Source organism: Alosa sapidissima, chromosome 17, assembly GCF_018492685.1.
Source record: "Alosa sapidissima isolate fAloSap1 chromosome 17, fAloSap1.pri, whole genome shotgun sequence".
Lineage (NCBI taxonomy): Eukaryota > Metazoa > Chordata > Actinopteri > Clupeiformes > Clupeidae > Alosa > Alosa sapidissima.
In genome coordinates this window covers 10,022,823-10,038,379 of record NC_055973.1, presented here as the reverse complement: position 1 = coordinate 10,038,379, position 15,557 = coordinate 10,022,823, and the positions used below count along the sequence as shown (strand labels likewise).

The 15,557-nt window shown below is 42.4% G+C and overlaps 1 protein-coding gene across 4 annotated transcripts in view; it reads left to right on the top strand.

Annotated features, from left to right (window-relative positions):
* The first annotated feature begins 1,481 nt into the window (after nt 1-1,481).
* prkag2a (protein kinase, AMP-activated, gamma 2 non-catalytic subunit a) overlaps nt 1,482-15,557 on the top strand; it is a 72,348-nt gene continuing 58,272 nt past the window's right edge. Inside the window, exons 1-2 of one of the 4 annotated variants that reach the window (XR_006024505.1) lie at nt 1,482-1,942; nt 13,051-13,122. Coding sequence is in view for 3 of the 4 variants with exons in the window: in XM_042067505.1 (XP_041923439.1) it covers nt 1,853-1,942; nt 13,051-13,122 (162 nt within the window). In the remaining variant the exon portion in view is untranslated. Of the gene's footprint in view, nt 1,943-11,619; nt 11,665-12,514; nt 12,711-13,050; nt 13,123-15,557 lie in introns of those variants that run through there. The other 3 variants (XM_042067505.1, XM_042067506.1, XM_042067507.1) reach the window with 3 other exon arrangements.

Here is a 15,557-nt window from a genome sequence, read left to right as displayed (position 1 = left end):
AATATAGCTACATCATGTTTGTTGTAATTTTGTTCATTGTCAATTAATCATTTTGTTGTCAGCCAGTAAAAATAAATAACATAGGCCTACTGCAGTTTGACTAGGTTATCATGAATTAATTAAAGATGACTTAACAAAATGCATTAAGATTAAATTAAACTTTATACTAAAAGAAAGCAAATAACTATAGTAGTCACATCAACATCCTCGTGGTCTTGTGACCTTTGTGTGACTTTTTTCCCCCTTACTAAGATCAACACATTTTGCAGTTCTACACTGACCGTCTGCCAAATCACACTTTTTAAGCTAGGCTTTACACCGATGTGGTCCTGATGATGCATGTGTTGCACATCCCTACTGCTCTTTTGCACCCTTCTGACCACTAGAATGATAAAACACCATCTTTCTCATTGTTTGTCATAAAATGTGCAACATTTCTTACAAAGCACGGTCAAGCATCTTAACAAATAATGGATGTAGGCCTACAGTAGACTATATTTTATTTAGGTAATTGAATAATCCAAGCTGGATATCAGTGTGTCCATGAAGATTCAATCTCTTCTAAGTAAACAGTGCCATCTATAGGTTCCAATAAATACACAGCCAACTGAGCATGAGAGTATGAGTAGCCTACCCAACATAAGATTGCAAAATATCTGTTTACTCTCTCCTACATGTTTATGCGTCAGTCACTCACATTGGGGCCATACAGACTCTGGTGGACCTTGCATTACACATAGACCCACTTGGACTAGTGAAGGCTATATTCAGCAGGGCTCATTGACTCATATCCTAAAAGAAGAGGCAAAGAATGCATACTAATGTTGAGCACTTCCCCTGAGTCAGTGTACAATGATTTTATGACCCGGTGTATGCAAGTAGCCTGCCTGTGCCTTCTGAGCCTACACTGCATAACTAGCCCTACTCACCACATGGTGGATTAATTAAAGGGACCCTGATAAAAATGCAATATAACACTGACATAGGTTGCCTTAAAAATGAAAAACTGCCTTTATCCAGCCATTAAATCAACTAACACGGATCATAAAGCTAACTAATCCTTTAATCCAAACCGCTATAGGCCTAAGTGACAGCTCATATATTTTCATATAGGCTATACATTGTGTAACCATAACAAGGCGTCTTATCATTTCGAATAAAAAGGACTTCAAAATGATGTCGTTCACAAGCAGTTCAAAGTATTATAGAGTCAGCATCCTCATGATCAATATGGTGCAGGCAGAGCCTGTCTGTTGCAGTAATTAAAATATCAAGTTCGTGTTTATATTCTGCACAAATAATTTGTTTTGGTTGTAAATTTGGTCAACCAATTTTGCCCGGTCTCAAAAGTCAACAGCGTTCCCGTAAGTAGGGCTACCACTTTAAAAGACCCATGACGCATCTGCGCTTTCCTCTTTGATCCATCAGCTGGCACGCATCCGAGTTCGAACAGAGGCGCGCTCCTCGCTGGTATTTACGAGTGGGCAAGCAAGAGGCGCGTGCATGCCTGGTACTCTCTCCTTCGCAGCCCATCAAACTACAGGCTACAAGACTTCATGGACGTAGAGCCTGTCTTCTCTCGTCTTAGACATCGTAATTAGTTTACATTACACTGATTTAAGTTATACAGGCCCATACTGTTCAGGACTAGATATATACAGATCTGCTGCAAGGATACCAAGAAGTGAAGTGAAGGGCTTTCACAATACATCTAAATGCGGATGTTTTCGTTTAAAGGGAAGAGAAACCCATTGCTGTTTTGCAATATTTGATAATAGTCTGGCACATTGAATAACGTGTGCAGGGTGCAAGCTAACGCTCCTGTCAGAAACAAACACTTAAGTCTATAATAATGGGTAGTACAGCTACGGATAACAACAAGAAAAGAGATGTGAAGAAAAAGAACACAAAAAGGAAACGATCGCTTCGGCTGAATATGCCTGTAAGTAGCCTAACCATAACCACTATGATTTTTTAACTGGTTCTTTCCCTAAAGTTGAGCAGGCAATTGTGTGAAAGTTTGAAAGGTAGGCCTATTTTTTCCAACTAATCTCAGCCTTAATTGTCAATTTGTTGTAGAAGCCTATTAGCGGTGGTTGCCTATTAGACGAGCGAGATCCATATGAACCTTTCTCGTTATAGAAGGTTACAAGGTGGTATAGCCTGGATTGTTTGTTTTTGTGATTGATCTTTCTTTCTTGGGCATATTATTGATCGTACTCGCATTTGTCCACTTCAATTTGATGAAATATCACCATGAGCTCATTTGAGAAAACACCAGATTTCAAAGACTAGAAAATAATTGCCTTAATTCTGTCAAACGCACATGAAGTGATTTGCTCATTACTTGTCAAAGCAGTGTGCGCAGTCACAGTTGCGCGCCTACCAATTGTAGGTATGTCTTCAAAGTCTGCGTTGTGTCATGGTTGTGGTGGACTGTCAGTCGCTGTTGCTGCGAGATAGCCTCGATGCGATTTCGGCGCAAACTACATTAGAGAGATTTAATTATGAAACCTAGTAAGCAAACCTGCATCCTCTGCTCTCTTGAAGGTCTGCGCTTCGCCTTTGGTATGGGGCCACATGACACTGTTTTATCAGATTCAGTGGATTTGTCGGGTTTGGAATGTTTATTTGGCATAAAGAGCACAACAATGTACAACAGAGGCTTGTTGCCTTAGATTTCACGGAAGGGCTGCAAGGTGCATCAGTGCTAGGCTATTTTAAATAGTATAGCTAGACTTGTGACAAAGAACACACAAAGTATAACGTCTGACAATGAATGCTGCAATAAAAAAGCTGAACATGACACAGAAACACTCAATGATAAATACAACTCCAACATGATCAAGGTGAAGGTTCCCCATGCATCCTGCTATCATGTCCTGGTCTGTGTGTACTGAAGCCTAACTTGATTCTTAAGATTGTTTGCCCCTCCATAGTTAAGATTGTTTGCCCCTCTCTGTTGATGTATGGGGAAAAAGGCTCTTGGACGTAAGAGTGTTTGTCTTGTATGCTTTTGCTGGCCCTCTGACTGCTTCTAGATGAGCAGTTAAACCAACCGCTTTCAAATGGCTCCCTAGTCAAAGGTACAAAACTATTGGAACAGAGGTTGTAATTTATACACTTCTTAGAGTATGATTAGCTGTGTTTAAAAGGAGCCAGCAGCTAACATCTATTGTCATGAATGCCACATCGATTCTTAGTCCCTGTGCAAGCAATAAAGTGGTCAAGTGATGTAGGTAAATAAAAAGGCAGAAAAAAAACAAGACATTCAGCATAATTACCTTGTTCTGCTACAAAATCATGTGTAGGCCAGGCACATATCAATACAGTCTCTCCTCTTATCTTTGTAATTACCATCTAATTATTAACCAAGCCAGGCGGAAAACCTCCCCTTAAATGTACAAAATTAGATCAAGGCAAACTAGATGCAGGCCTAATTTAATCTGAGCTCATTATTTAGTTACAGCCCTGTTCTCCAAAAGCATCACGTCCAAACATACTTTTTTACTCCCCTTTTGCTATACATGGCACAACACGCAAACGCTACTGCTATTATCTTGACAAACAAATGAATGTATTTCAGTCAAGTATATATAAGTGTATATATACTCTTTTGATCCCGTGAGGGAAATTTGGTTTCTGCATTTATCCCAATCCGTGAATTAGTGAAACACACTCAGCACACAGTGAAGACACAGTGAGGTGAAGCACACACTAATCCTGCAACAACAGCGGCGCTCGGGGAGCAGTGAGGGGTTAGGTGCCTTGCTCAAGGGCACTTCAGCCTTCCCTACTGGTCGGGGTTCGAACTGGCAACCCTCCGGCTACAAGTCCGGAGCGAAGTAGGCCACAGCTGCCCCTGTGTGGGTGAGGTGATTATGAAGAGGTTGCAGAAATGAACTAAGACAGACATGAAGTCAGGTTTCAAACTGTGCATTATGGTGTACAGTAAGGGGGTGTAGGGTTGTCATCGTGGCAGTTGCTCAGATCCTGCCTGCTCCATGCTGTATGTTGAGTTTGCCATTTACTCATACCATGCACATTATTGCACAAACAATGCACATCTATGCTTGTATGAACATTTTGTTTCGGCAGGGCAATTACAATGTTGTAATGTTTGTTGAATAATGGGCTGATGATGTTTATGGATTAGTGGGTGTTTTATCAATGGATGTTTGGTAATCCAAACCCCCCACGCCCGCCCCCCCCTAATGGTGACATTTGCTTATGCGATTCACAGAATAAAAGGGCGTCCAGTGTACACAAGCACAAAAGCCTGTGTTGCTATCATCCTCTTTTGCTACATTTCTGCATAATTTTCTTCTGTTGCTGTTCTTTTGAGAGGATTCTGGGGGAAGAGGAGGTTTGCGTTTGTGTGTGTGTCTGTGTGTGTGTGTGTGTCTGTGTGTGTCTGTATGTGTGTGTGTATGTGTGTAGAGTTCTTTTTTCTCTTGAGCCCTGGCTTTTGTCTAACATATCTGTGGCTGTGGCTTGTTTCTCAGGCGTGTTAGACTGTAGTTAGGCCCATGGTGAGTAGCATTCAGTAAGGAACCAAGAAGATGCTCTTTGGTATTTTCACCATCCCCTCATACATCCTCACAACATTTCCATCATAGTTTTAGTCATTTCACACCCTGCCAAAGGATTGACTGTTCAGAATCAGATTCAGAATCGTGATATAAATGCCAACATGTGTGCTTTCAGAAACTCTCACAAGTGCAAAATCTATTCAACATCACTTGGCAGATTGTTCTACTTTAGGAATGACGTTCTCATCACAAATCACACAAACATCACATTAGTTTTGAACACAGCAGAATGCTTTCATATGCATATTCTTATAAAGAAATTGTTATGAATGATAGCAGTGTCTAAACTCTAAGCATTACACAAACATCTCATCAGATCTGTTTGTTTTCCTCTGCATAAAACAGTAATCTTGAAAGATTGACTCAAATTGAATCTGTGCAGTGCCATGCTAGTTTTTCCTCATACAGCTCTTATCCCTGGTGGTGTTTACCTTATTTACAGGTATCCCCAGAGGCCTGGTTAATGATTATCATAAACAGAGCATTTCTGCAGGTTAAGAACAACAGACTGATTCAAGCAAACAGTGAAACATTGGTTAATAAAAGAATAACAAATTAGTGACTTGGATGATACCTCACTGCATTTCAAGCCACACTTACAGGAAGTGTAGTGATTGGGACTTGAGATTACTCTGAGGACTTCATTATCCCAAAAGGGTCATCCATTGTTTATATAAAAATTGTGGATTAAAGAGAGGTTACCATTCTGAGGTAATGTTTTCTGTGTGGTCCTAGGGCAAATATCTTCTTACACACACACACACACACACACACACACACACACACACACACACACACACACACACACACACACACACACAGGTGGGTTGGGGCATCGGATACAGACAGATAATAAAAATCCACTCACAGTGAACATACAGTATGTGTTAAATACAATATTGTCACCGTAAGAAAGTCAAGACCTATTGGAGAGACATCCCTTACCAATGCCTCTTGCTCAGTTTAACACCCCTTTACTTAGCCACATCCCTGCTGGCAGAATTGAGACAAGTGCGGTAACAGTTATTCTTGCCATCCATTGAGAAGTCATTCTTTTTCTTCATCACTTTAACCAAACCCCACAGCTGCCTGATTGGTATGCTGAAGTTGTTCCTCCAAGTTTTTCTATATTGAACATTTTTCGAATTACAATCTCAGCCAAACCTGAGTTGAGGTAGTCCTATAGCTTGTCAGCACCACACTAGTAATTACTGCTTGACAGAAAATATATTTCTTTTAAAATCCCTAGGCCCATAGAAATATGCCAAATAGCATTTAGCAGCACTGCCAAATCATTGTTAAATCACTCAGACTGGCTGTTTAAAGCACATCCAGAATAGTCTCAAATTAAGACTGAAACAGCCGTGTGATGTTTCATTAAAACAGAAAAAAAGAAGGCAATGTGTCCATATCACCCCCACTGTGGCTTCCCTCTGTTCTCTCCAGAACATTCTGAGAGATCTGAAAAGCCAAAGACAGATGGACTTCCTTTCTGAGCCGCAGTTCCCTCCTTCTGCCAGGGAGCTTCTCCTGGTCTATGTTGCCCAAGACTCCTGCCCCAGGGTCATGTAAGCTCCCCAGCAGTCAAGCAGACTGATTTGGTTTGGAGGTCATTTAGCGAAAAGTCAAACAGTTCAGCAACCATCTTTTAAACCAGCTGATTGGAGTCTGCCAAAATTCTCTAACAGGTGGGTTTACATAAAGGACACTTTTAACTCAATTAGTATTGGAATAATGGCTCAAATAAAAACTGCACACACAGGGCTCTTTTCCATAACGGACCGGCTGACCCAAGGCTTTTCACCGGTCTTAAACACTGGTGGGTGGCCTCGGAGTTGTGTTTCCATAAGGAACAAAGATTATATAGTTATAGCTTTATCCACCGTCTCTGGCTGTAACATTGGGGACATAAGCTAACAATGCTAGAAACTTCTAAACAGTGCCAATGACACCGCGAGCATAGTCTAGCCTACATCAAATTAATTACATGGACATTTAAACAAGTCAGTCATAACATTGTAAGAACCAGGGCGGATTCACAAAGCCTTCTTAAGACAAAAATACTTCTGTGGTGTTTTCTTCTTTGTATGACAAAAATACTTCTGTGGTGTTTTCTTCGTATCTTTTGTCTTAAGAACAAATTTAAGAAGATGTGAATGAATAAAGCTGCCTAAACCATAGGCCTAAATGCCATAAGATTATGTATTTTTCTTAACTTTCTTCTGATTATTCCTAAAACAAAACTTGAGAATGAGATTCCTGGGGCCGGATGCACAAAAAAAAATCTTAAGATTATTGAATGGAAACCTGATTCAACCAGGGGCGTAGGCTACCTATGTTCCCTGGGTCCTATTCCCCGCATTGTATGGGACTGAGGAGTGATATTTTTTTCCCCCCAAGGATGGTAGGGGAAGGTACCGCCTTTTCGTCTCTGATTGGCTAAAAGGGGTCTCGCCCGATTGGTTATTTGATTTGGCCTTTAAACGTCATGTCACATTCATGACAAGTTGTCGGCTAGTCTGTTTTGATCGTCTTTACAAGTAGGCCTAGCCTAAACGAAGTCAATCCAACAGGCTACTAAGAAAAGCGAAGTACATGCAGTCAGATTTATATTCCAAGTTCACAATTTCATACCATGTTTAGATCGTGTTTAGATTAGTCCTAGCTGTTTGTGGGAGTTTTGTGATGAATGTGAACTTGGGAATAGGCTGCAAATCTGACCAGCCTTTCATAAATTCGCTGTGGCTCGGGCACTGAACAGTTATCCTATTAACCTGTTGAGGAGTACGGTCACAAATATGTGATCAGATGCAGCTGGGCCCCTGGGAGTACGATCACAAATATGTGATTAGAATGTTTTTGAAAAAGGTTCTATACCATGACGCAACAATTACCCTCAGGGACTTTTCTGCCACTAAACAATTTTAAGAACACTGAAACTATAGGACTTTCTCGTAGAATTCTAGAAGGAGCGTTTTTGTGCTGCTGATCATATCACTCTGCAAGTAGTCCGGTCACTTCTTGCATTGGAACTTCATTCAAAAGTGAAATCAGATGGTTGATCAACTGTGTTCTAAAGAATGTTTGATTCAAGTTCAGTGTGTGTTGCGAACTATTTGTTTCTCAGCAAAAGCCACAACGAAACGGTAACAAATAAGTGGAAAGAGACATATCGTGGAGTTTATTTTTTCGTTTTGGCAAGTAGCCGTATAATAAGCGGGATAATGTATAGAACGCCGGTCATTATGGGAAAATAAGTCCCTTCAGGGCGAAACAAGACCCAGTTCGCCCTGTCGGGACTTATTTTCTCCATAATGACCGGCGTTCTATTATGGAAAGCAATGACACATTTAATGACTATTGTACACTGCAGTGGAGTAACACTGGCAACAACCTCTAACAGTTAGGCTCCAAGTTTTCCCAACCAGCAAATAGGCTTAAAACAGCAGCACAATTAACAGAACAGTCAACACAGAGTTCATTAAGGCTCCCTGATGTGACGAGAGATGTGTTGGTCCTAACTTGTATTCTGCCTGCTCAACAGAAACTATTTAATGAAACTATTACCTCCAAATTATTACCAAAGTAAAGGTATGACAATTTGTAATAGGCTACCACAGATTAATGAAGCATACAGTCATATAAACCGCAATTCGTGTTGATACAAGTGTCAATGTTCATGTAGAAACATTTTAATCACATACAAATTTTCGTGTTACAGCTCAGGCAGTCTCCGCCATCTTGGTCAGACTTTTTTTTAACTCCCGCCTCCAAACACAAACATGCGGACCTGATTGGTTGTTGAATGGTCCTCATTTAAATCGAGAGATTGAGGTTCTAAGAGTTGCACAAACATCTCGTTGTCACGACTCTCGACTATTTTTGTCGCCACCCCCCTCAGTGTTGATGCTGAAGGATACTCGTCTTGTTGACATTTGACCCTGAGGCAAGGCTATGAGTCCCATTGGCCAGAGCCCAGCTCAGTGGACCATGAGTCAGCACTTAGAACAGAGATTCCCCCTGACCCCCATTCCACCACCCCACCCCACCATGTCACTGATAGTCAGTTATGTCTTAAAGCAACACTAAAGAGTTTTTTGTACCTTAAAATAATGTTTCCAAAATCGTTTCAGTGGTTCATCAACTCGTAACAGGGTGAACGGCACTTCTGCATTCGCTATGCGACCCTCTATCGGCTATAACCGCACTATTCAAGTTTGCCAGATCGGGTAGCGGATCTGTAGTTCGATGGAATGAGACATAAGAAACTACAAATTTGACTTGCTTCTAAGGTCGCAATACATCATACTTTCATAAAATCATGCAACATACTCTACCTTGTCTGTAGACATTGCTATTTGCAAAGCCGGTGCTGGAAAATCAAATAATGTGTGTGCGAGAGAGGAAAAGTGCTTTGGTGTTGCTTTAACTCCTTTGAAGGATTACAAGATGCATGGAGAAGTATGCCAAAATAATGGTGCTGCCTAAGTGGTGCATGGTATTTGTTTTTGTTTTAGGGCATATGTGGTCTCTATGTTTTTATTCCCTTTATCAATTTCATCTCACATTGTTTGGACTTAATGTGTGTTGGCCTTGTCACTAGTGTACACAACATTAGCTCTCTCTCTCTCTCTCTCACTCACACACACACACACACACACACACACACACACACATGGGCAGCCCACTGACCTCCATCCTGTCTTCAGGATGAATATGAGGAGGAGGAGGTGCTGTGCTGTTATTGTGCCTCACCTACTTTGGGAACTCCTCTCTCTCTCTCTCTCTCTCTCTCTCTCTCTCAATCTTGCCTTACCCATCTCCCACTATGGGCTGTACTCTAGTGCAGAGGCATTCAAGGCAGCACCTCTGCAGACTCTAATAGCCACCTTCTGCTACGTGGGGGAAGTGATCCTGTCATATGCATGGAGCCGGTTTTTGCTGTCTCTCAAGGCTGCTGGACAGACTGTGGTGAGCCCGCCTGTCTTCATGGCAAAACACTGTTGTTGTCTCTTCTCAAACAGAGAAAACATGTCAGATTACCTTGAGGGACTGTTGGGCTGGACTGTTTTTACTCAGACATTTACACATCTACTCAGTGACTTACAGTCACTTTTCATTGAGTTGGTGTCCTGATGTAATCTTGTGGTGGATTCACATGTTAGATGTAGCTTTCCATTTAGAGTGGTAGGACGTCAGTGGTTACATATTAGTTGCCTTATCAATGACCATTATTGTGGTTGAGTAGGAACTGCTCCTGTTGTGCTGGCATGGGATGGGATGGCAATTTTGCCCATTAGAATTTCTGGTCAATATTTATGATCTAGAGAAGATGGTGTTTAGGCAGTCAGATTTGATGTTACAGATCCCTGAGAGTATTATTTGTATTTATAATTAGATACATAGCTTATATTGATTTTTATCAAATGTATAGTACAGGTGCAGTACAACTAAGGCTTTTATGTTACACTGTACATTACATTTATAAATGAATTTAAACATATCTACTTAATACCAAGCCTGTCAGTCAGAAGGAAAACAGGATACTTAGCCTTCTTTGACTACAGTGTTTGTTTGCAGGTTGATTACTAGCTGTACAGAGGCATGTTCTTAGATGTTCTTAGAAGGGCCTATGGCTGCTGATTGTTGGAACAATGTTCAGACTAATTGTAAAGCTTTGAGATTTACATTACCTCACCGTTCCTAACAAGGATTGGGAAGAGGCCATTGCCCTAAGCTAATTAAGATCTTAGACCTAGGTAAAAGTTATCTGAGATCACTCTTTGTCTGATCTTTATGCCTTCAGCTCATCTTTTCCTCACTTAAAGGAGAAATCCGGCAATTTTTCACATAGATCTCTGTTCAGGCCAGAGGTCAGAGTACTGTTGGTATGGTATGGTACTTCGACCAGGGGTGTCCATTGCCAAAACCTTTGCATGCTTCTGTACCTGTTTGCTTGTATGGCTTTCCTCTCAGGGTCTCATTTGTCAGTAGTCCCTCTCCCAGGTGTGATTATTATGGGAATCCTTCACTGAAACCCATTTACGCTCATGGCATTTGGTCTCCATGGAGATACTGACTGACTTGAGATAAAACATAAAACAGGGAAAAGGTTTAGGGATTTGGCAGAAAGAAGATGTATGGCCTGGATTGAGGCATGTAACCACCCAGTACTGCTAGAGTTGAGTTGTGAGATAGCTGCACACAAAATGTATGTTTGTGTGTGTGTGTGTGTGCCTGTGTGTGTGATTTGTGGTGTCATCAGTCGTGACAGTCTTCAGCGGAGTGTTTTCAGCATGATGGGGTTCGTCATCTGACCTCTGGCCCTGACCCCTCCATCACCTCTCACTGGACACATCACTCATGACAACCAGCCATGGCAGTCGTGCACCAGAACGTACCGCTCAAACCCACCACAGATCTGGGCATTTCATCTCAGGATGTCAGGCAGCAAGTATCTGGCCCTGCAGACAAGATTAATGGGCATGATTTTTTTTTTTTTTGAGTATAATGTTCTATCTGCTTGGAATAGATCTTGCCTTTGATTTAATTGCATTGCACTTTTAAAGGCTGCCAGACCCTGATGGGACCAATTAATTATGTGTAACAAGGTGGAAGGTGGCATTTGTGGAGTTCTCCTCTACAGTATTTCGCCAAAAGCAAAAAAAAAAAAAAAACGTTAAATCGTTTAACAAGCCTCAAGATTATACTAATACCGTAACTTGTTGCTTTCATCACTCGTAAAGTCTTTCTTACAATACTATGTTGTAAGAAAGACTGTATTGTTTCTTACAATACAGTGAACTGTGAACAGAAAAGGCAAGGGAAAAAGGCAAAAAAAACCCAAGTGGCCAGTGCTATAAACCAGAGCTCTGTGGCCCATTTCCCAGAGTAGGAGGGGATGCTGGCGCACCGTGCTGAGTCACCTTTGGAGGCCTCGGCATGCTAATGAGGCTAAGCTGGCCGGCACGCGGCGGGGGACTAATTCCAGCCCTCCGAGTCCTTAGCGCTCCAGCCAGCTCGCTAACTTTCGACTGGCACCATGGAGGGAGACGCCAGGAATGCAGAGTGTGTAAGTGTATCTTGAAAACTGCTCACCTTCACACGCAAAAAAAAATAATGTTTCTAATGCCAGGACTGCAATGAAAGATAAACACATGAAATATGTGAGATGTGTAGTGCCAAGTACTGGGTTCAAGGTTTCCTTATTTGGAAGTTGTGCTGAGCAAGGATGTTTTTTTTTTTTCTCACTTGCTCAGGAGTTTCTGAGTGACCTATAAAGGTTGAGATTGTTGATCTATTGCTGTTCTAGAATCAGTTTGTTCCTTAAGCATTTGACCTCTTATGTTCTCTGTTTGCATGTGTGTATTTTTTTTAACAGTCTTCATTCATGTCCACTTTAAAGAATCCTACTTCCTGTTTTTCATCCTCTTCTCCTCTCTTCCTCCCTTCCTCTGTTCCTTCTCCTCTCTTCCGCCATCCTCCCCCCGTCCCCTGAAGGGCGATGGTTTTATCCGTAGGGCATCTTGAGCACTCAATCTCTGTCTTTTTTGTCTGCTTTGCAAAATAAAGTGCAGTCTGGTGGGAGTGCGTAGTCCCCATGTTTCTCATGATCGTCATGGTAGCAGCCGTGAGATAGGTGGGGCGTCTGATTAAATCACGCGATAGCGTGTTGCTTTCTCTGAACTAAAAAAAATGTGGTTGTGTCACCCAGCTGTGTGTCAGGTTTGTGTTTCACATGAAAACCGGTTTACAGTACTTTAGCCATGCCTTGGTATATCCAGCCTCCTCTGCCACATGTCTGATAGAAAGAATGTGTGTGTGTGTGTGTGTGTGTGTGTGTGTGTGTGTGTGTGTGTGTGTGTGTGTGTGTGTGTGTGTGTGTGTCAAAAAAAGGAAAACAAAAAGGCAAAAAAGAGGAAGTATTCACCAGTGGGGATTCTGCTTCAGAGTTGTGTGTGTGTGTGTTCCGTTGAAGCATGGCCTTCTTGCAAGCATGGCCTCTGACACCGCAGTTTCTGTTCTGATTTCTTGTTGATCTCGGAAGATTCCAACTAAACAGACACAGCGAGCACAAATGTCTTCAGGGTCTTACTTCATTAACCTTTATGTAATCAGGTAGGTTAGCTGGACTGACTAAGATTAATGCTTTGAAGTGAGAGTGAATGTCAAGTGGCTGTGATTCTGTTAGAGTTTAGAGGCTTGTTTTTCCTCAGTAATTAAACAGTTAAAGTGTCCTGTTGAAGTAGAGAAGTATGGAATTTTTGGGTTTAGTTTTAATCGAGAACCATAACCTACAGTATGTTCTCGGTAATGGATATCATCCTATTGTAAATTTCCTTGTGCTTCTTTTGGCTTTGTAACATTCAGGTACATTTTTCTTCTCAGTGACATACTCTACACTATCAATTTGCTAATCTTGACCTATCTTCTCTTCCTTGGTGTTGTTGTTGTGTAGGACCTGAGCTCATTTGCTATGCCCTTCCTGGAGGGGGATGCCGAGCAGTCGGGGAAGGACGCAATACGCAAGGTACCATTCCAGCAACTCACAGCATATCATTAACAAAGCAGTGAAACACTATCTGATGTGTACAGTAATGCCTTAAACTTCAACTTAGCATGTTTGCTATATCCTGCTATTTTCTACCATCAAAAGATATGTTTTATTTTTCATTCAGTGATTTCGAAATGATGATCTGCTTGATTAATAATCACCAAAATTCCGACAAATGTATCCACTCTCCTCATTGAAACTGATGATTTAGAGAAAGTCAAAGCCACTGGGATGACATCATCTGAGCTCTCAAACCTGCCAGCTTGATTTCTGACCTGTCAATCAATTTGCTGCCGCAGGTCGTGCGTGTTTGTGTGTGTGTGTGTGTGTGTGTGTGTGTGTGTGTGAGAGAGAGAGAGAGAATAGAAAGGTCAACTCTTGTGTGACAGCACTGACGCACCAATGTCACTTTCATGTGAAACATGAATTGATCAAAGTTCATTAATCTTTTCCTTTGGTGCTAAGTGGCACCTTTCTCATAGACAAGGACAATGTAACACACACACACACACACACACACACACACACTCACACACAGCAGGGAGCTTTCCTTTTATCCCTCAACCCATGGCACTGTTTCCATGTCATACTGATTCATTATCTGACATTCAGAGCAAGTGTCTCGCGCGCCTCTTCTACTGGATCTTGCTGGGTCATGATCTGGCTGGCTGCCTAGCAACCAGTTCTTGCAAGTGCTCAGTGACAGTGCCTTCCTGCTGCCGCCTCTATTAGAGCCTTAATTGGCTGCCGAGACGCTTCTGTGCAGCAGCCTGGTTGGCAGGTCTGTTGAGTTTGGGGATCATGTGATTTGCCATGTGTGGCTTCAATTCACACAGTGTGCATCTTCAATTCTTCAGGTCAATTATCTGTGAGGAGTGCATAGACAGAGCCTCTGCCAAATGCATGGTCGCCATTTCTCTGCAGCACCGGAATAGTGTCGGGACGAGTCTTGTGCTGTTTTGGCCGACTTTCTCATTCCTCACGTTGAGCCACCAAGGACGGCCAGTTTCAGAGAGCCGAGTTAAAAAGTACAGGGCCGGCGATCAATCATCGTCACAGGGACTGGAAGTCAAGGTCGTAATTAGCCAGATAAATTGGCCGATAGCTCGCAGAGAGGATGGTATTTGTCTTTGTTTCCTGTCTTAGAAGTAAGCGGTGTCTTAATCTCCAAAGATGTGTTTACAAAGATATATATTTGTAAAAAATATTGTAGAGGTGCCAGGACTGTGAGGTTTTCCATCCTGTAAACAAATCCTGTGTGTGTGTATGTGTATCTGTATGTTTGCGTAATGTGAATTTCTTCATCTGGGTGGTGTGCCTGTGTGTGTGTGTGTGTGTGTGTGTTTGCGTAATGTGAATTTCTTCATCTGGGTGGTGTGCCTGTGTGTATGTTTGCCTGTGGTCCCTCAGATGTTGTGTGTGTGTGTGTGTGTGTGTGTGTGTGTGTGTTGGTTCTGTGAGCAAGTGGAGTGAGTGTTTTTTTCTGTAAACAACAGAGAGAGACAGAGAGGCAGATAGAAAGAGAGAGACAGGGAGGGAGAGAGAGAGAGAGATTGTTAGTGTATACTGATAGACAGGGTGCACCTGACATTATTAGTGTGTTTCAATTTTCTCCATGGAAACAGCTTCAAATCTGGCGTTGAGCCAAAACAAGAAAACAATGTTGTTTAAACACAGCATGTCAGCATGTCCCGCATGCACACATCCAGAGGTATGGGGCCAGGCTTTTCCACCCACTACGCCCAAACAAAAGCAGCACGTAGGTAAACATCAACACCAAAACCCCACCCTGAAAATCACAAACCAACAAAACCCACACAGCTCATGCAACTACCTGACATCTTTGCCAGTGCCAAAGATTAAGACGGCTCACTCCCACTGTTATGCAAGTCCACACAAGGCTCTCTCCGGAGGTAGTGCATGAAAACATTTCCTGATGGCGACTTTGCATACTTTTGAACCGAGCGAGATCATGTTCATGTGAGGACAGGCTGCCATGGGCTCAGATCAGAGCAGATCGTTTCCTGCAGCTGTGTCTCTGCTGTGCATTCATATCAGTAGACTGCAGCAGTAGACGGTATTTGCATACAGTCACGCCTTAATATTTATTTGGCCTCTCTCTCCCTCCCTCCTGCCACAGTGTGTGTGTGTGCGTGCGTGCGTGCGTGCGTGCGTGTGTGCGTGCATGTTTGCGTGCGTGTGTTTGTGTGCGTGTGTTTGTGTGCATGTGTGTTTGAGGGCGGACAGCAGAATGTTTTCGGCAGGCCAGGAGCTTGTGTTTATGACCCACTGACCGCCTCCCCTGGCTTTGGTCAATACAAACCGGGCCGATTGGTGGGCGGCTTTGGTTGTGCAAACACTCCGCACCCGTCCTGCTTGGGCTGTTTACACAGAGCCAAATTCCTCCCAGG